This window comes from Nycticebus coucang, chromosome 14, assembly GCF_027406575.1.
Source record: "Nycticebus coucang isolate mNycCou1 chromosome 14, mNycCou1.pri, whole genome shotgun sequence".
NCBI lineage: Eukaryota > Metazoa > Chordata > Mammalia > Primates > Lorisidae > Nycticebus > Nycticebus coucang.
This window is the reverse complement of record NC_069793.1, coordinates 66858614-66880207: the sequence shown is the minus strand read 5'-3', so window position 1 is coordinate 66880207 and position 21594 is coordinate 66858614. Positions and strand designations below refer to the sequence as shown.

General features: G+C 41.9%; 1 protein-coding gene across 2 annotated transcripts in view; it reads right to left on the bottom strand.

The window, feature by feature from the left end:
- Positions 1 to 509: 509 nt before the first annotated feature.
- Positions 510 to 21594, bottom strand: part of MRPL48 (mitochondrial ribosomal protein L48) — a 75331-nt gene continuing 54246 nt past the window's right edge. Inside the window, exons 6-8 of one of the 2 annotated variants that reach the window (XM_053560632.1) lie at positions 4907 to 5009; positions 1841 to 1930; positions 510 to 812 (exon numbers count right to left, since the gene is read on the bottom strand). In XM_053560632.1, coding sequence (XP_053416607.1) covers positions 738 to 812; positions 1841 to 1930; positions 4907 to 5009 — 268 coding nt within the window. In that variant the 3' untranslated portion in view covers positions 510 to 737. The remainder of the gene's footprint in view (positions 813 to 1840; positions 1931 to 4906; positions 5010 to 21594) is intronic. The other variant, XM_053560633.1, reaches the window with a different exon arrangement.

Sequence of the window (21594 nt, the reverse complement as noted above, 5' to 3'; positions counted from 1 at the left end):
CGAGGTGGGTGGATTGCCTGAGCTCACAGGTTCGAGACCAGCCTGAGCCGGGTGTTGTGGTGGGCACCTGTAGTCATAGCTACTTGGGAGGCTGAAGCAAAAGAACTGCTTGAGCCCAAGAGTTTGAGGTTGCTGTGAGCATATACCAAGGCAGTATACCAAGGGTGACCAAGTGAGACTCTGTCTCAAAAAAAAAAAAAAAAAAAAAAAAAAAAAGATCCTCTGCTTCACTATAGAACTCCATGCTAGATTCCTTGAAAGGATGAATTTTTTTCTAGGTGGAAAAAGTCAGAAGGGGAACATGGTTCTGTGCTAACATAGTAGGTGAGAAAACATAATCTCTTAAAGCAAGAAAGATTAAACACTCTCTTAAACACTCCTTTAGCAAGTGCAGGTTAGGGGTCCATAGAGGGCAGTACTTTTGCCCAAGGCCACAGGGGATCTCATTGGCAGAGGGCAACAGGATACTCAGAAGAGGAGCCAACTTCACACTCATATGCACACACATCAGCAATAGCAAATTTTTATTAGATGAAGGATAATTAGGGTTAGTTGTAACAACTGGCAAGCATAGCCGTGCCACAGAGGAGAGAAGGCATTCCTGGCAGTAGGAATGAGAACTTATGAAATCTAAGGGTTAGGGTCTCGGGTCTCCTACTTAACTGTGACCACCTGGGAAGCTCCTCTCCTTGGCACTCAATATGACCACTAGCTGGCATACTGTAGTTCTGCAATAGCTAGTTCAGCTTGGCCAACAGTTCTTCCAGTTCTGGTCGAGCTTTGAACCGTCCCTTGAAGTCTTCTTCAGTATGCTAAGGAGGAGAAAAACAGAAAAAAGTGGAAATTTCTGAAGAGCATTTAGTTACTCAAACATGTATAGCATCCAGACAGGCCCTCCATCTTCTTCTGTTGAGAATTATCCAGGTTACACTAACTTTTATTACCTACTATGTGGCAGACTTGGACTCAAAGTTGAATCAAACATCCTCCTTGCTATCAGTGAACTCATAGTCTGGTGAGGGAAGACAGCTATATGTAGAACTAAGCCCCAAATGGTATAACTATTATAATAGAAGCATTTAAAAGAGAGAAGCCAGGCACAGTTGCTCATGCCTGTAATCCTAACAGTCTGGGATGCCAAGGCAGGAGGTTCAGTTGAGGTCAGAAGCTGGAGACCAGCATGAGCAAGAGTAGGACCCTAACATCACAAAAATAAAATTAGCAGGGCATGGTGGGGGGCACCTGTATTCCCAGCTACTTGGGAGGCTGAAGCAGGATGATCATTTGAGCCTGGAGTTTGAGGTTGTTAGGAGCTGATGCCATGGCACTCTAACCTGGAGGCAACAGAGACTCTTGATTTTTTTTTGCAGTTTTTAGCTGGGGCCAGCTTTGAACCCGCCACTTCCGGTATACGGGGCCAGCGCCCTACTCCTTTGAGCCACAGGCACTGCCTGAAACTCTTGATTTCAAAAACAAACAAACAAAAAAAAAAACATTGTCCTATTTGTGTTCTGATTTTTAAGGTTATACTGTATATAACCTTAAACCATGATCTTTCTGCTAAACAACTGTCATAAATGAGAGAATTCTGCAGTGTCATAGTCTTCCTAATATTAGGATACTTTGATGAAAGTCAGGTCCTATGGTCTGCAAAGCATCATCCCGAATGCCTCAGAATAATGACTTGAGTACACCAGATTGCATATCTTTCTTGATTATTACCTGGGCTAAATTATCCACATTTCTCTGTTGTTTCTAAAGCCAGGAAGTCCAGATGTTGTTATTTTAATTTTGAGCAAAAGTAGGCCACTACAGAGCCTCTTCCCAAACTAGCACCTACCTCCTTCACTAGCAATCTGACTCCTTCAGGAAGATTGCTTTGGATTATTTCCAAGAAAATCTCTGCAAATGTAGCATTCAAACCACTGATCTGCAAAATGAAAGAAGATACTGTCAGGGAGGGAGCTAAAAACTGAGCGATTGGACAGCCATGGCGCAGTCTCAAATGCCAGCTTCAGGGTAGCCAGAGAGGCATAAAGGGGAAGATTTAACACCAAAAGCTGGTTTTTTAACCTGGTCTTTACAGGATCATCATCTGCTCAGTTTTCTTGCTGAGAGGTTCACTGCCAATACCTGCTCCTATGTGCAATGGATATCATAACTGGACCAAGAGGTTGTCAAGGTCAGACTGAATTTCTTATTTAACTTAGGTTTGCTCATATAGAACAGGACCTGACTGGTGGCAGACCCTGTGCTAAGAATCCAGAGATGGGGCGGCACCTGTGGCTCAGTGAGTAGGGCGCCGGCCCCATATGCCGAAGGTGGTGGGTTCAAACCCAGCCCTGGCCAAACTGCAACAAAAAAATAGCCGGGCGTTGTGGTGGGTGCCTGTAGTCCCAGCTGCTCGGGAGGCTGAGGCAAGAGAATCGCGTAAGCCCAAGCGTTAGAGGTTGCTGTGAGCCGTGTGACGCCACGGGACTCTACCCGAGGGCGGTACAGTGAGACTATGTCTCTACAAAAAAAAAAAGAATCCAGAGATGAATCAGATGTGTGATGAAAGGGCAGGCAGGGGACTATAAGAACCCACAAGAGAAATACCTACCCAACTCAATTGGGGAAGGCCAAAGAAAGCTTCCAGAAGAGGTAATATTTGGGGGGGAGTCTTGAAGAAAAATAGGAATAAACTAGGAGAATTCAAGAGTAGTGTGGATGATGAAGCCTAACCTTGTTAGGGAATTAAAATCAGCTTCATGTGTGGCTGGAGTGAATGAGCTATGAAGAGAAAAAGCAGGAGGAGAATCACGAAGGCACCTGAGGGCTAAAGAGTTCAAACTTTATCCTATGGGCTTCAGTGGCAAGTAAGATTTGCCATAAACTATATCATAAATAAGGTACTCCTGGCAATATTTAAAGAAGGAAAGACTCTAAGTACTTAGTTATGTTTAAAATTGGCACATTTAAGGCGGAGCCCGTAGCTCAGCAGGTAGGGCGCTGGCCACGTACACCAAGGCTGGCGAGTTCAAACCCAGTCTGGGCCAGCTAAAACAACAATGGCAACTGCAACAACAACAAAAACAATACCTGTAGTCTCAGCTACTTGGGAAGCTGAGGCAAGAGAATTGCTTAAGCCCAAGAGATTGAGGTTGCTGTGAGCTGTGACACAACAGCACTCTATCCGGGGTAAGAGCTTTAGACTCTTGTCTCAAAAAAATTGATAAATAAATAAATACAAGTAAAATTAGCACATTTAGATTTAAGATGTTACTACCTTAAGATTCCTCTTATTATCTTGCTGTATGTTTTTTGACTAGACTAAAAAGAAGTGATGCCCATCCAATGAAAATTATTTGGCAATAAAAGGAATGAATGTGGCTGGGCACGGTGGCTCATGCCTGTAATCCTAGCACTCTGGGAGGTGGGTGAATTGCTTGAACTCAGGAGTTTGAAAGCAGCCTGAACAAGAGTGAGACCCTGTCTCTACTAAAAATAGGAAAAATTAGCTAGGCATTGTGGTGGGTGCCTGTAGTCCCAGCTACTGAGACGAGAGGATTGCTTGAGCACAAGAGTTTGAGGTTGCTGTAAGCTATGACACCACGACACTCTACCCAGAGTGACAGAGTAAGACTGTGTTTCAAAAAAAAAAAAAAAAGGAATGAATACTACAACATGGAAGAACCTTGAAAACATGCTAAGTGAAAGAAGCCAGAGACAAAAAGCCAGATATTGTACAATTCCATTTAAATGGAATGCCCAGAATAGATAATTCCATAGGGACAGGAATACATTAGGGACTGGGGGGGACAGTGAAAGAGGAGTGACTGCTAATGGGGACAGGGTTTCTTTCTGGGGTGATGAACATTTTCTGAAATTGTGGTGATGGTTGTATAACTCTTTAAATATACCAATAACCATTTTATTATATTCTTTAAATGGGTGAATTATATGACATGATCATTATATTTCTTTTTTTTTTGAGACAGAGTCTCAAGCTGTTGCCCTGGGTAGAGTGCCATGGTGTCACAGCTCACAGCAACCTCAAACTCCCAGGCATAAGTGATTCTCTTGCCTCAGCTTCCCAAGTAGCTGGGACTACAGGTGTCCACCACAACGCCCAGCTATTTTCTTGTTGTAGTTATCATTGTTGTTTTAGCTGGCCTGGGCCGTGTTTGAACCCGCCACCCTTGGTGCATGTGGCCAGCACCATAACCACTGTGCTACAGACATCAAGCCATGATCATTGTATTTCAATAAAGCTGTTTTAGTAAAAGAGGGAATTATGTTAAAGCTGCTAAGCTGTGAATGTTTAATTATCCATAGTGATGTGGTTGTCACCCACTTATCTCTGCAGGAAAAAAATAGAGGACAATAGCTAGAACTAAAAGGAAGCCATTGAAGGTTTTAGCAGGAAAATGACATAATCACATTGGTAAGGGGGTAAAGTGAAGTGGATGAATCTGAAAGAATTTTAGGAGGTAAAAGCTATTGAATCTGGTGAATGAAAGGATATCAGAGAACAAAGACAGATCACATATTAGGCTCAAAGGTGGGGAGGATTATAGAAAAAGAGGACAGTCACTCTATAGTTAGTTTTGCGTACACTGAGTATAGAGAGCCCATATGTGGAATATCCAAGTGGAGAAGTCCGGTAGACAACTGGATATCACGTCTGAAGCTCAGCCAACAGATCAGAACTGCTGGTCACTGAGGGCAGAGGATTGAATGAGAGCACAGGGGGAAGGTATCATAAAAGGAGAAATGAAGGGGTCTGGAACTGAATCCTAGAGAGCACCATCATTCCAGGGACAGGCAAGTGGAAGAAAAGGACAAAACAGAAGGAAGAAAAAAAAAAGGACAGAGCGGAGAGCTAGGAGAGAAAATACATTTCAGGTTCTCTTGGAGTGCTTACCTGAACCACTCGCTCATGGGTGGTGAGGACTGAGTCCAGGACCATTTTGTTGCCTTGGTCTGGCAGCCGCAACACCTCCATGGTTTTGGTAGGCATCGCATAGCTGTAGAAAAAAGAATAGGTTATTGGGAGGGTTAACTTAAACCACTAGCACTGCTTTGATCTAGGTAGTCCTTGAGTACAGCCACTACTGCATGCAGTAGCTCCTGGAACAGGGGATGCTTATCTGCAATTAGGAGCAAAGTAACCAGATCCTCTTTACCTCCTCCAGCAGTCTCTAAACTCCCTGGGTGAAGAGATCATCTCTAATGCCTTTCCACATCCATAATCATGCTTCATGCAATATTCTGAATAAAACCTAGTGATTAATAAATATTTACTGCTATTGAAGAGCAGCCAGTTCTAAAAGGATCAAGGCTAATGGGTATTTCACCTGTTCTGGAGAAATAAAGCATGAAACTCAATTGTGCTAGAACAGGATTTCTCAATAAAAATAAATAAATCTCAGATAATTATTCTTCTGGGGATGTGTGGCCTATATATCTCTAAGCTCTACCCACTGAATGCAGGTACCCCAAAAAGTGACAAAGTGACAATCCAAATTATTTCCAGACATTAATTATCCCCTGTGTTGAGAATCACTGTTTTAGAGTCTATGCTTACTATAAGCAGTTTCAGCAAATCCACATACTGCAGTGAAAAGAACACTGAAATTGGTGTCAAGTATTGGTCCTGCCACTTCCTAGCAATATTTAATTAGTAACCCACTTCTCCCTCTGGGCCTCAGTTTCTTCATGTATAAATAAGATTATAATCTGGGCCTATATCAACAGACAAATATGAGAATTGAGTGTGGTGATGAGATAGGACTGGACTAATGGCTACACAAAAATATGTATGACATTAGTGTTATGTTCATCTCATCAATAACTTCACAGAACTGAAAAGAAATAAAATAATAAAAATGACAGCAGGATTCCTGAGTTTTCACATCTCACAAAGTTTCAACACATAATAGCAAGGACAGGCTCGGCGCCCGTAGAACAGTGGTTATGGTGCCAGCCACATACACTGAAGTTGGTGGGTTCAAACCCAGCCAGGGCCAGCTAAACAACAACGACAACTGCAATAAAAAATAGCCAGGCATGTGGCAGGTGCCTGTAGTCCCAGCTATTTGGGAGGCTGAGGCAACAGAACCACTTAAGCCCAAGAGTTGGAGGTTGCTGTGAGTTATGACGCCATGGCCCTCTACCCAGGGTGACAGCTTGAGACTCTGTCTCAAAAAATAAATAAATAAATAAATAACTAGCAAGGGACATGCCCCTCTATAGATGGACATCTACAAAAGGAACTTTAGAGTAATAGAAAATGGATTAGAACCATGACAGTCCTAGATTTAAGTATTATTACCTATTTAAACTGAGAGAAATTAATTCAGCTTGCTGAGCCTCAGTTTCTTCAGCTATAAAGTGAGAATAGTAAAACTTTTTTTTTTTTTTTTTGAGACAGAGCCTCAAACTATTGCCCCTGGGTAGAGTGCTGTCGCGGCACAGCTCACAGCAAACTCCAACTCCTGGGCTTAAGTGATTCTCTTTCCTCAGCCTCCCAAGTAGCTGGGACTACAAGCACCCACTACAATGCCCAGCCATTTTTTGGTTGTAGTTGTCATTGCTATTTGGCAGGCCCAGGCTGGATTCGAACCCTCCAGCTCTGGTGTATGTGGCTGGTGCCTTAGCCACTTGAGCTATAGGTGTCGAGCCAGTAAAACCTAATTCAACACAGCAAGACACTGTCTTTAAAAAATTTTTTTTAAAAATCAGCCAGGGCCAGGCACAGTGGCTCATGCTTATAATCCTAGCATTTTAAGAGGCAGAGGCAGAAGGATTGAGGCTAGGATTCAAGACCAGTCTGGGCAATATAGTGAGACCTTGTCTCTCTAAAAAGTTTAAAAAATTAGCTGGGCATGATGGTACATACCTGTAGTCTCAGCTACTTGGGAGGTTGAGGCAGAAGGATCCCTTGAAGTCAGGAGTTTGAGGTTGCAGTGAGCTATAATGACACTAATGAACTCTACCCTGGGTGACAGAGTGAGATACTGTCTCAATTTAAAACAAAAAGTCAGCCTGGCATGGTGGCACATGCCTATAGTCCCAGCCACTCAGGAGGCTTAGCAGTGAGCTATGATCATGCCCCAGTACTACATTCTGGGCAATGGAATGAGACCCCATCTCTAAAAAAAAAAAAAGTGAAAAATAAACAAAACATTTTTAAAAATAATACCTAATTTATAGAGTTGTTGCAATGATTAAATGAGATTATGTAAGTGATTTGCCTGGTATACCATGCCCACAAATACTAGGTCCCTTGTCCTTATAAATAGTAAATTCTGGGTATTACACTCTTTCAGTTAGTTCTTTCTCTAAATAACATCCCCTCCCACTCTACAGCATAATGTCTGATCTCCTTATCTTCCAATTCAAATATAGTAGTAACCTCCCAGTGTAAAAAACGGGGACACAATCATAGACTTCTTATGGAAGACCAAATAAAATAATTATGTTAAAGCTTTCAGAAAAATAAAAATACTAAATATACTCTAAAATACAATTTTTTGCTTTTTGTCATTCTGCAGATGAGACTGAACAATTAAAGTGGGAGTTGTCCATTCTTGCCACTAATCTTAGATTTTCTTCTTTAACACTTCCACAAGATTTAATTGATTTGTTTACTTATTAATCCATTCAACAAATATTTACTAACAGCTTATTCTGTTCTGGGCACTCTGGTGGGCAATATGAAGTCTATGCTTCAAAGGAGACCACCAAAAGCATTTTAGAGAGATAGGTGAGTACCCAAAATCTGTACAACAGGAAGGTAAAGGCAATAAAAGGTATGTGCCCAATAGTATAGGGACAAGAAGGAGAGTAGGGTGACTCAGGGAAGGAGTCACAAGTGAGGCAATGATTTATCAAGATGTAAAGAATGAATATAGATGTTTGCGTAGGGGGAATTCCAAGGGAATGTAGCAATATCTACAAGAGGAGGCATGAGAGGCCCGAAAGAAAATCAACAGAGAACCTAACATTGATAAAGAAATACTGGGACCTCTGGTCATTTCAAAGTACACTAGGTCTTTGAGTGGCAAAAGCCCAAGTAATTTTTCTTTAGTATCTACACTTTTCCGTGCTTTCCAATTTTTTTGCAGTAAACATTGCTTGGATGATCGGACATGCACCAAGGCTGGCAGGTTCAAATCTGGCCCAAGCCGGCTAAACAACAATGACAACTGCAACAAAAAATAGCCAGGTATTGTGCTGGGCACCTGTAGTTCCAGCTATTTGGGAGGGTGAGGTAAGAGAATGGGTTGAGCCCAAGAGTTTGAGGTTGCTGTGAGATGTGACGCCATGGCACTCTACCAAGGGCAACATAGTGGGACTCTGTCTCAAGAAAAAAAAAAAAAAAACAACAGAAGAAATGAAAGAATAGAATTCCAACCTAACATGGTAAAATAGTGCTACCTTTGGGAGTACTGCCTGAAAAGGGACACAAGGGAATCTGCTGGGGTTCTGGGGAACTCAGCACTTGTGGCCTTCACTGTATATAAGTTATACCTCAATTTAAAACAAATTACAGGCTTAGTGGCTCATACCTATAATCCTAGCACTCTGGGAGGCTGAAGTGGGAGGATTGCTTGAGCTCAGGAGTTTGAGAAGAGCCTGAGCAAAGTGAGAAAAATTAGCCAGATGTCATGGTGGGAGCTTATAGTCCCAACTACTCCGGAGGCTGAGGCAAGAGGGTCACTTGAACCCAGGAGTTTGAGGTTGCTGTGAGCCAGGCTGACTCCATAATATTCTACCTTGGGGAAGGAAAGTGAGACCCTATATCAAAACAAAAACAAAAACAAACAAACAAACAAGTATTTTTTTTTTAAAAGGAAAGAATAGTCTCATAGAAAGCGATGGCTGAGTGATGCTTTAAGATTTCCTCTCTGAGGCTGGACATGGTGGCTCACGTCTGTAATCCCAGCACTTTGGGAGGCCTAGGTGGGCAGATTGCCTGAGCTCACAGGTTTGAGACCAGCCTGAGCTAGAGCAAGACTTCATCTTTAAAAACAGCCGGGCGTTGTGGCAGGTGCCTGTAGTTCCAGCTACTTGGGAGGCTGAGGCAAGAGAATTGCTTGAGCCCCAGAGTATGAGGTTGCTGTCAGCTGTGACACCAGGGCACCAGGGCAACAAAGTGAGACTCTATCTCAAAAAAAAAAAAAAAAAATTTCTATCTCTGCAGGCAGCTGCCCAGCAAGGGATGAAGACAAATTAAGGAATTCATATGATTAGTCTCTTCCTTTCCTCCTGGGTAAGGAGCAGTGCAAACCATTTAAAGAACAAAAGCTAGCATACTGCTATCTAGCCCAATTTCATCTTAAGGTTACAGCCATCATCTCTGCACTCTCATTCCTACTCCCAGAGGAAAAATGGATAAAGATGAAAGGAAAATCAGAAAAACAGAATTTCATCTCTGAAAAGCTGGGCAGTGAGAATGCCTAACAAAATGATAGTCTGAAAGCCTCAATCAATGCAAGGAAGTGAACTGCTAAAACAAACAGCTCTTTGTGCTCTGAGCTATTTGTAGCAAAGAGTTCAGAAAGAAGCAAAAAGGAGCACATCATTCATTCTGCTGTTCTAGGAATCATGTCTGTTAAGATTTGATCTAAATCAACAAATATTTATTCAATACCTATGTGTGAGGTACTAGGCAAGGTCTTAGGGTTAGACCACTAATGAAGACAGAAAAAGTCCTTGGCTTACAGAGCTTAAAGTCTAATGAGAAAGACAATAATAGTCAAGTACAGTAGTTGCAAGGGCAAGGAACAAATGTTATGAAGGGAAATTTTAACCCATTATAACATAAGGGCCTAACTTTGAGACAGAGTCTTTGTTGCCCCGACTAGAGTGCAGTGGCATCATCATAGCTCACTGTAACCTCAAACTCCTGGGGGCTAAGCAATCCTTCTGCTTCAGCCTTGTGAGTAGCTGGGACTATAGGCAGAATCTTCTTAAAAAGAGTCCTGAAGCCGGGCGTTGTGGTGGGTGCCTGTAGTTCCAGCTATTGAGAGGAGAACCACTTAAGAGAACCACTTAAGCCCAAGAGGTTGAGGTTGCTGTGAGCTGTGTCATTCTGGGTAGAGTGCTGTGGTGTCACACCTCTTGGGCTTGTCATTTTTGTTTGGCAGGCCTGGGCTGGATTTGAACCCGCCAGCTCCAGTATCTGTGGCTGGCGCCCTAGCCGCTGAGCTATAGGCGCCAAGCCAAGACTTTCTTGATGAAGCAAAGTATAAATGTACGTTTTAGAATAAGCTTCTGATAGATTCTTGGAGTGGTACTTTGAAAAGCACTGCTCTAAATTACTATGCTACGCTGCCTTTATGAACTGTCATTGTACTTGTCTTTCACATATCACATTATGGTTTTTGGGGGTTTTTTTGGAGACAGAGTCTTACTATGTTGCCCTAGATAGAGTGCTATGGCATGAAAGCTCACAGCAACCACAAACTCCTGGGCTTAAGCGATTCTCTTGCGTCAGCCTCCCAAGCAGCTGGGACCACAGGCGCCTGCCACAACGCCCGGCTATTTTCTGTTGCAGTTGTCATTGTTAGTGAGCTGGCCCAGGCTGGGTTCTAATCCACCAACATCGATGTTATGTGGCTGGTGCCATAACCACAGTGCTACGGGCGCCGAGTCACATATCACATTATAATTATGTCTCTTGGTGTGTATATATGTGCATGCCCGTGTGTGTACATACTCCCTGAAATCAGGGAGATTCACCCTAGTATCAACCAGTCAGAAAGTCTAGTATATTGCCCACCATATTGCAAGAAGAGGCTCAATCAATGGTTTTAAATGAATGAATTTATTAAAAATACTTTCATGGTTGGGTGTAGTGGTTCACAGCTATAATCTTTGTGCAGCAGAGGTGGGAGGATTGCTTGAGGCCAAGAGTTTGAGACTAGCTGGAGCCAGAACAAGACCTTATTTCTACAAAAAAATAGAAAAATTAGCTGGGCATGATGGGCACTTGTAGTCACAGCTACTTGAGAGGCTGAGGCAGGAAGATTGCATGATCTCAAGAGTTTGAGGCTGCAGTGAGCTATGACACCACTGCATTTTTTTTTTTTTTTTTGAGACAGAGTCTCACTATGTTGCTCTTGGTAGAGTGCTGTAGCGTCAGAGCTCACAGCAACCTCAAACTCTTGGGTTTAAGCCATTCTCTTGCCTCAGGCTCCCAAGTACCTGGGACTACAGGTGCCCACCACAACACCCGGCTATTTTGTTGTTGCAGTTGTTTAGCTGGCCTGGGCCAGGTTCAAACCTGCCACCCTCGGTGTATGTGGCTGGTGCCGTAATCACTGTGCTACAGGTGCCAAGCCAACACCACTGTATTCTAGCTTGGGCAACAGAGTGAGACCTTGTCTCGAAAAACAAACAAATAGCACTTTCACTAAACTTTAGAAAATATATGTATACCACACATCTATATTATGTAGTCATATTCAAGAACTTATCATTCTTTCTGCAATGACCGAATGTCTCCTATGTGGCAGACCATGTACTGGGTGCTACAGAAACAAAGAAGAACACAGTCCCCATCTAGAAGGAATGTGCAGTCAGAGGAAAAGGGAATTAACACACAAATAGATCATTACAGCCCAGGGCACAAAGTGACATGATAGAGGTGTATGTCAAGTGCTGAAAGAGCAACCAACTCTCTGGGGCATCAGAAAGAGATAAAGCACATTTTTAGGCTTAAAAGAATTGAAGTACTGTCAGCTGTGAGAGCTAAAGTCACAGCTTATTATCAAATCTTCTAAAGAGCACTTTTAGCACAGTTGCACTCTAAGTTATAAAAGTTTAAAAGTTCAAATTTGGCTTATGGATTTAAAATAAGATTCTATAGAACTAATAATACTGGAGTTAGGGAGAGCTGGGTTTAAATCTAAGAAACTTATTGGTTTTGCGACTTGTGGACCTCTGGATCTTGGTTTCTGTATCTTTAAAATGGGAATATACTGATTCCTACTGAGTAAGAGCACATAATTTCTGTCCACATACTGGGCCATGTGCTTACCTTGCACAATGGCAAACTACCCAACTATTATTAATTAAATATTTTTCCTTTAAATTAACTCACTTAAAAATTAATTTTTTTATTTTTTGAGACAGAATCTTGCTCTGTCACCCTGGGTAACCTCAGTGATGTCATCATAGCTCCCAGTAGCTTCAAACTCCTGGGCTCAAGCAATCCTCCTGCCTCGGCTTCCTGAGTAGCTGAGACTACAGGTGCATGCCATGATGCCTTGCTAATTTTTTAGTAGAGACAGACTCTCAGTCTTATTATGGCTGATCTCTAACTCCTGAGCTCACGGGATCCTCCCGCCTTTGCCTCCCAGAGTGCTAGGATTACAAGTGCGATCCACTGCATCTGGCCTAAAAAATTAATTTTATTTTTTGTTTTTATTTATTTATTTTTAAGGCAGAGTCTCACTCTGTCACCCTAGGTAGAGTGCCATGACATCATCATAGTTCACAGCAACCTCGAATTCCTGGGCTCAAGCGATCCTCCTGCCTCAGTTTTTCTATTTTCTTTTCTTTTTTTTTTTTTTGAGACAGAGTTTCATTATGTCACCCTCGATAGAGTGCCATGGCATCACAGCTCACAGAAACCTCAAACCCTTGGGCTTAAGCAATTCTCTTGCCTCAGCCTCCAACGTAGCGGGGACTACAGGCACCTGCCACAATGCCTAGCTATTTTTTTTTTATTGTTGTTGTAGTTGTCATTGTTGTTTGGCAGACTTGGGCTCAGTTTGAACCTACCAGCCCAGGTGTATGTGGCTGGTTCCCTAGCCACTAAACTATAGGCACCGAGCCCAGTTTTTCTATTTTCTTTTTTTTTTTTTGTAGAGACAAAGTCTCACTTTATGGCCCTCGGTAGAGGGCCGTGGCCTCACACAGCTCACAGCAACCTCCAACTCCTGGGCTTAAGCGATTCTCTTGCCTCAGCCTCCCGAGTAGCTGGGACTACAGGCGCCTGCCACAACGCCCGGCTATTTTTTGGTTGCAGTTTGGCCGGGGCCGGGTTTGAACCTGCCACCCTCGGTATATGGGGCCGGCGCCTTACCAACTGAGCCACAGGCGCCGCCCCAGTTTTTCTATTTTCAACAGAGACAAGGTCTTAGTCTTTCTCAGGCTGGTCTCAAACTCCTGAGATCAAGCAATTTGCTCATGTTGGCCTCCCAGAATGCTAAGATTACAGGTGTGAGCCACCACACCCAGCCTTAAAAAATTAATTTTAAAAGGAAACTTGGGATGTAGAATTTAGAACTCTCATAGTTTACTGTTCAAAAAGTAAAATAGCACAACTACTTTGGAAAACAGCTTTGTAGTTTCTTATAAATTTAAACATAGACTACATTTGCCATTTGACAGCAATCATACTTCTAGAGAAATGAAAACTTATATTCTCACAATCTTGCATATATTTATATTGGCTTTATTAATAATTTCCCCAAACTGGAAACAATAGAAATGTCCTTTGATCAATGAGTGGATAAACTGTTGTACATTCTTTCAATGAAATGCTACTCAGCAACAAAAAGGAACAAACTACTTGATACAGGTAAGAACATGGATAAAGTTCAGATACATTATGCTAAGTGAAAGAAGCCAGACTCAAAAGTAAAAATACCGTATGATTCCATTTGTATGTCATTCTGAAAAAGGCAAAACTATGGGGACAGAAAATAGATCAGTAGTTGACAGGGACTAAAGCTGGGAGTTGGGATTGACTACAGACGGAGGAGGCAACTTCCTAGGATGATAGATGTGTTCTATATATTGATTATAATATAGAACATTTACTCTACTGTGTATTTACTGTGCACATTAGCTAAGGCTCAAAGAACTGTTCAATAAAAGTGTGAATTTCCCTGAATATAAATTATACCTCCAGAAGTCTGACTTTATACCACGACTGTAAGTGGAAAACCAGTTTCAGTTGCCATAAAAAGAAAGTAAGTTAAGGGCGGCACAGTGGGTAAAGTGGCTCAGTAGGTAAAGCGCCAGCCCCATATACCAACGGTTTCGGGTTCAAAGGCGCCCCTGGCCAAATTGCAACAAAAAAATAGCCAGGTGTTGTGGCGGGCGCCTGTAGTCCTACCTAGTTGGGAGGCTGAGGCAAGAGAATCAACCTAAGCACAGGAGTTGGAGGTTGCTGTGAGCTGTGTGACGCCACGGCACTCTACCAAGGGCAATAAAGTGAGTCTCTACAAAAAAAAAAAAAAGAAGGTAAGTTAAAAAAATAAATAAAATAATACGGGCGACACCTGTGGCTCAAAGGGGTAGGGTGCCGGCCCCATATGCCAGAGGTGGTGGGTTCAAACCCAGCCCCAGCCAGAAACTGCAAAAAAAAAAATTGATTAAATAAATAAATAATATAATTCTGTAGTAGGGATGGTCTAGGAAGAAAATATAAATATTATGTAAATAAGTAAATACAATGAAAACAAAATAATGTTATAAAATTCTAGCTAGATACTAGTGCTTACCAAACATTCTGAGCCTGAGGTCCTCTCTCTGTTACAGATTAGGAATTGCTAGACCAGTGTTAAGGACATTATCAGCACTACACTGGGAATTTCTCCTTGACATTATTAGGCTGAATAAGAATTAAAAAAGTGGACAGCGGCCGGGCGTGGTGGCTCACGCCTGTAGTCCCAGCGCTGTGGGAGGCCGAGGCGAGTGGATTGCCTGAGCTCAGAGGTTCAAGACCTGTATGAACAGCAGTGAGCCAGAGTAAGACCCCGTCTCTACTAACATCAAAAACAGCCAGATGTTGTGGTGGGCATCTGTAATCCCTGCTACTGGGGAGGCAAGGAGACAGAGCATTGCCAGAGGAGGAACATCTAAAAAAAAAAAAGAAGAAAGAAAATGAACAAAAAAAATATAAAAAAAAAAGTACTTCAAATGAAGAATGAACAAGCAAGCTGGAATTAAAAAAAAAATAATAAAAATTAAAAAAAAAAAGCAGGCAGCACCTGTGGCTCAGTGGGTAGGGCACCAGCCCTATATACCGAGAGTGGTGGGTTCAAACCCGGCCCCGGCCAAACTGCAACAAAAAATACCCTGTTTCCCTGAAAATAAGACAGTGTCTTATTTTAAGGTGTGCTCCCAAAGATGTGCTAGGTCTTATTTTCAGGGGACGTCTTATCTTTCCTGTAAGTAGGTCTTATTTTCGGAGGATGTCTTATTTTCGGGGAAACAAGGTAGCTAGGCTTTGTGGCGGGTGCTTGTAGTCCCAGCTACTCGGGAGGCTGAGGCAAGAAAATCGCCTAAGCCCAGAAGTTGGAGGTTGTTGTGAGCTATGAAGCCACAGTACTCTACCAAGGGCAATAAAGGGATACTCTGTCTCTGAAAAAAAAAAAAATTAAAAAGAGAAGAAATGTAGTGTTATTTAAGGCAAACCACAAGGCATCCTATATGGTCTGAAACACTGAAATAAGATATATAAAGTGAATGGCTTCAAGTAGGTAGTTGGTAAATGTTATTTCCCCTCTCTTAGTTTTCCAAACTTAAAAAGCAGAGTAGGCAAAGAATACCTAAATACTGTAAGTGGAAAGAAATACTATGTTAGTGGCTCAGAAGACTCAATATCTACAGTTAAAATTTCACTTCTCCCAAAAATGATTATAGGTTCAACATGATCCCCCCAAAATCTCATCTGGCTCTTTTCTGTAGAAATCAACAAGGTAATTCTAAAATCTTTTTTTTTCTTGGAGTCTCACTCTGTTGCCCAGGCTATAGTGCACTGGCGTCATCATTGCTCACTCCAACCTCAAACTCCTGGGTTCAAGCAATCCTCCTGCCTCAGCCTCCCAAGGCCCTACAACTACAGGTGTGTGCCACTACACCCAGCTAATTTTTCTGTTTTTGGTAGAGATGGGGTCTCACTCTTGCTCAAGCTGGTTTTAAACTCCAGACCTCATGCAATCCTCCTGCCTCAGCCTCCTTGAGTGGTGGGATACAGACGTGAGCCACCTCACTCAGCCCTAATTCTTTTTTTTTCTCTTTTGAGACAGAGTCTTACTTTGTCATCCCCTGTAGATTCCCCTGGCGTCATGGCTCACAGCAATCTCAGACTCCTGGGCTCAAGCAATTCTCTTGCCTCAGCTTCCCAAGTAGCTGGGATCATAGGCACCCACCACAATGCTAGGATATTTTTAGAGACAGGGTGTCACTCTAGCTCAGGCTGGTCTCAAACTCATGAGCTCAGGTGATCCACCCATCTTGCCCTCCCAGAGTGTTGGGATTACAGGCGTGAGCCATCACGCCTAGCCTACTGATTCTAAAATCTTCATGGCAAACCAAAGGACACAGAACAGCCAAAATCATTTTGGAAAGTAAGAAAAAATGTAGAGTTTCAGTAATCAAGACAGTGTGGTATTGGTGTAAGCATAGATATATATGTATCACTGTAATAGAACAAAATCTAGAAATAGACCCATGCAGATATGGGTCAACATGTTGTTATTGTCAATATGTTGGCAACAAAGGTGGTAGATCATTCAGTGGAGACAGAAAATCTTTCCAACAAATGGTGCTGGAACAATTGGATATCCACATTCAAAAAAAAAAAAAAAAGAATTTTGATCCATATCTCACATTATATAAAAAAAAATTCAAAATGGATCACCAATATAAATTTAAAACTTAAAACTATAGAACCTCTAGGAGAAAACATAGAAGAATATCTCTGTGACCTTGGTTTAGGCTAATATAGATCGATTGATTGATTAATTGATTACTGACTGATTAAGACAGGGTCTCACTCCAGTACCCAGATAAGAGTGCAATGGGGGGTCGCTCCGGAAGCCCCGCGAGTTCCGGAAGACTGGTAGCCCAGATTCTGCTAGGAGAAGCCAAGCTTTCCAGAGAATGTTTCAGAAAAAGTTACGTGGAGCGTGGGCGTTTCCCAGACTCCTAAGGTTTTCTAAGTTCCTATAAAGATTCTGGATGAGGGAGGCGGAGCAAGATGGCAGCCGAGTAACAGCTTCCTTGCATCTGGGCACCGTGAGTCTGGGGAGATAGGACTCCAGGCATCTCTGGCTGGTGGGAACTGCCTATCATCACTCCTATGAAGATACAGGGAGTCAGCGAGAGACTTCTGGACCCCAAGAGGAGGACTAAAACAGTGGAAAACCGGCAAGTGGTCGCGTGTGTTCAATCCGTCTAAACCGCCCACAACTGTAAGTTCAGTAGCAGGGAGACTGCAAACCAGAAAGGCCTTACCTGTGAACTGTTTTGATGTCCTTGGACTTGGCACTGAGTTGAACTGCCGTGGGGAAGGCCTGAGCGGGAGTGCGGAGAACTTTGGCGTTGTCTAGGGCCCCAGTCTGAGCCGCTGAGCCAGACGGAGCTAATAGTGTTTGGCGGTGGGTCACATGGATCCATTGCCAGTGATCTGCCCCGGCAAGCTCCGCCCTCAGGGTCGCAGAGCTAGAAACGGGTGGGAGCTGGTAACCCAGCAACCAAGTAGCCTAAGGGTGGGGTTTGAGCGCCTTGCAGCCCTAACCCTCAGGGGCAGAGTGAGACCGGTTTTGGCACACTGAGTAAGTGGATAGCCACTTCAGCAGCGATTCCAGCGAGAAAGCTGGGAAAGCTTCTGCTCAGCAAGTTTACAAGTTCAAAGTGCCTTTTAAGTAGGCTGAAGAGAGATTTAGGGTGTCTACCTGCTGGGGTTTGAGAAATCAGCAGCCTCCAGTCGTATCAGAACTGTGACTAACATCTCATACCCCAGAAGACCACGTGTTGCCCAGACAATATTCAATAACATATACAAACTGCTTTGTTTTTGGTTGTGTATTTTTTTCTTCTTTTTCTTTTTTGGTTTGGTTGTTTTTTTTGTTTGTTTATTTTGACATTGCTGATGCTCTTTTGTTTTTTTAATTTCAATCTTTTCCACACAGATCCCTTTTTCTTTCTCAATTTTCCTAGTTTAATTATAATTTCCCATTGCTGCCTTTTTTAATAACTTCAACTTCATTTTTGCTAGTGTTTCTACCGATATAATTTGGTTTTTCACCCAATTTTATCCCCGTAAAGTTTTCTGTTTGCTTCTTTTGGTTTGATTTATAGCATTTTTGTCTTTCCTCTCTACTTGGTGGAGGTGGGGTACTGTGTCTGATCAGGTTAGCAAAGAGCTGCTGACCTCAAGGGAACCACGCAACTGTGCACCCCCAGAAGGTGGGGTTTTTTAAGGTTGTGTCAAAGTACCCTACTGTACACCTATATTGCCCTGTCTCCCTCTTTCTGTGCCTCTCTTCTTTTTGTCAATATTCCTTATACTCACCCCCTCTCCTTTCTCTATCTTTCTTTTTTTCTTATCACTCGGTCCTCCTTTCTTTCATCCCCTTTCTTTTGCTCTTCAACCTTCTCACCCTTCTGGTCCTGTAACCCTTAGTCCACAGGCACAAGAACTTAAAGAGCAAGAGGAAGTGAAAGGAAAATTAGGGCAAGGAAACAGATAAAAGAAATCACCCATGAGGAAGAATCAGCAGAAAACTCCAGGCAACATGAAGAACCAGTCTAGAACAACCCCACCAAGGGACCATGAGGTAGCTACTGCAGATGATTCCACCAGTATAGAAATGTTAGGAATGACAGAAAGGGAATTTAGAATACACATGTTGAAAACAATGAAAGAAATGATGGAAACAATGAAGGAAATTGCTAATAAAGTGGAAAATAACCAAAAGGAAATCCAAAAACAGAATCAAGTAAGAGATGAACGATATGAAGAATATAAAAAGGATATAGCAGACCTGAAGGAACTGAAACAGTCAATTAGGGAACTTAAAGATACAATGGAAAGTATCAGCAACAGGTTAGACCATGCAGAAGAAAGAATTTCAGAGGTAGAAGACAAAGTTCTTGAGATAACTCAGACAGTAAAAGAGGCAGAAAAGAAGAGAGAGAAAGCAGAACGTTCACTGTCAGAATTATGGGACTTTATGAAGCGTTCCAACATACGAGTTATAGGAATTCCAGAAGGGGAAGAAGAATGCCCCAGAGGAATGGAAGCCATACTAGAGAATATTATAAAAGAAAATTTCCCAAACGTCACCAAAGAGTCTGACACACTGCTTTCAGAGGGATATCGGACCCCAGGTCGCCTCAACTCTAACCGAGCTTCTCCAAGACACATTGTGATGAACCTGTCCAAAGTCAAGACAAAAGAAAAGATTCTGCAAGCTGCCAGGAGTAAGCGCCAGTTGACCTACAGGGGCAAATCCATCAGAGTTACCGCAGACTTCTCTAATGAAACTTTCCAAGCAAGAAGACAATGGTCATCTACCTTTAACCTACTTAAACAGAACAATTTTCAGCCCAGAATTCTGTACCCTGCTAAGCTAAGCTTCAGAATTGACGGAGAAATCAAATCATTTACGGATATACAAACATTGAGGAAATTCGCCACAACAAGACCAGCTCTACAGGAAATACTTCAACCTGTTCTGCACACTGACCACCACAATGGATCAGCAGCAAAGTAAGAACTCAGAAATCAAAGGACAGAACCTAACCTCCACACTGATGCAAAAGATAAAACTAAGCAATGGACTCTCACCAAATAAGACGAATAGAATACTACCACACTTATCAATTATCTCCATAAATGTTAATGGCTTGAATTCCCCACTGAAGAGACGTAGATTGGCTGACTGGATTAAAAAACACAAGCCATCCATTTGCTGTCTGCAAGAAACACACCTGGCCTCAAAAGACAAATTAAAGCTCCGAGTCAAGGGTTGGAAGACAATTTTTCAGGCAAACGGAATTCAGAAGAAAAGAGGAGTTGCAATCTTATTTTCAGATACATGTGGATTTAAAGCAACTAAAGTCAAAAAAGACAAAGATGGTCACTTTATATTGGTCAAGGGAAAAATACAACAAGAAGACATTTCCATTCTAAATATTTATGCACCCAATTTAAATGCTCCCAGCTTCTTGAAGCAGACCTTACTCAGTCTGAGCAATATGATATCTGATAATACCATCATAACAGGCGACTTTAACACACCTCTTACAGAGCTGGACAGATCCTCTAAACAGAAATTAAACAAAGATATAAGAGATTTAAATGAGACCCTAGAACAACTATGCTTGATAGATGCATATAGAACACTCCACCCCAAAGATAAAGAATATACATTCTTCTCATCACCCCATGGAACATTCTCCAAAATTGATCATATCCTGGAACACAAAACAAATATCAACAGAATCAAAAGAATTGAAATTTTACCTTGTATCTTTTCAGACCATAAGGCACTAAAGGTGGAACTCAACTCTAACAAAAATGCTCAAGCCCACCCAAAGGCATGGAAATTAAACAATCTTCTGTTGAATAACAGATGGGTGAAGGAAGAAATAAAACAGGAAATCATTAACTTCCTTGAGCATAACAACAATGAAGACACAAGCTACCAAAACCTGTGGGATACTGCAAAAGCAGTTTTGAGAGGAAAATTCATCACTTTAGATGCCTACATTCGAAAAACAGAAAGAGAGCACATCAACAATCTCACAAGAGATCTTATGGAATTGGAAAAAGAAGAACAATCTAAGCCTAAACTCAGTAGAAGAAAAGAAATATCCAAAATCAAATCAGAGATCAGTGAAATTGAAAACAAAAGAATCATTCAGAAAATTAATGAAACAAGGAGTTGGTTTTTTGAAAAAATAAATAAAATAGATAAACCATTAGCCAGACTAACTAGAAATAGAAAAGTAAAATCTCTAATAACCTCAATCAGAAACGATAAAGGGGAAATAACAACTGATCCCACAGAGATACAAGAGATCATCTCTGAATACTACCAGAAACTCTATGCCCAGAAATTTGTCAATGTGAAGGAAATGGATCAATATTTGGAATCACACCCTCTCCCTAGACTTAGCCAGGAAGAAATAGACCTCCTGAACAGACCAATTTCAAGCACTGAGATCAAAGAAACAATAAAAAAGCTTCCAACTAAAAAATGCCCTGGTCCAGATGGCTTCACTCCAGAATTCTACCAAACCTTCAAGGAAGAGCTTATTCCTGTACTGCAGAAATTATTCCAAAAAACTGAGGAAGAAGGAATCTTCCCCAACACATTCTATGAAGCAAACATCACCCTGATACCAAAACCAGGAAAAGACCCAAACAAAAAGGAGAATTTCAGACCAATCTCACTCATGAACATAGACGCAAAAATTCTCAACAAAATCCTAGCCAATAGATTACAGCTTATCATCAAAAAAGTCATTCATCATGATCAAGTAGGCTTCATCCCAGGGATGCAAGGCTGGTTTAACATACGCAAGTCTATAAACGTTATCCACCATATTAACAGAGGCAAAAATAAAGATCACATGATCCTCTCAATAGATGCAGAAAAAGCATTTGATAAAATCCAGCATCCTTTTCTAATTAGAACTCTGAAGAGTATAGGCATAGGTGGCACATTTCTAAAACTGATTGAAGCTATCTATGACAAACCCACAGCCAATATTTTACTGAATGGAGTAAAACTGAAAGCTTTTCCTCTTAGAACTGGAACCAGACAAGGTTGTCCTCTGTCACCTTTACTA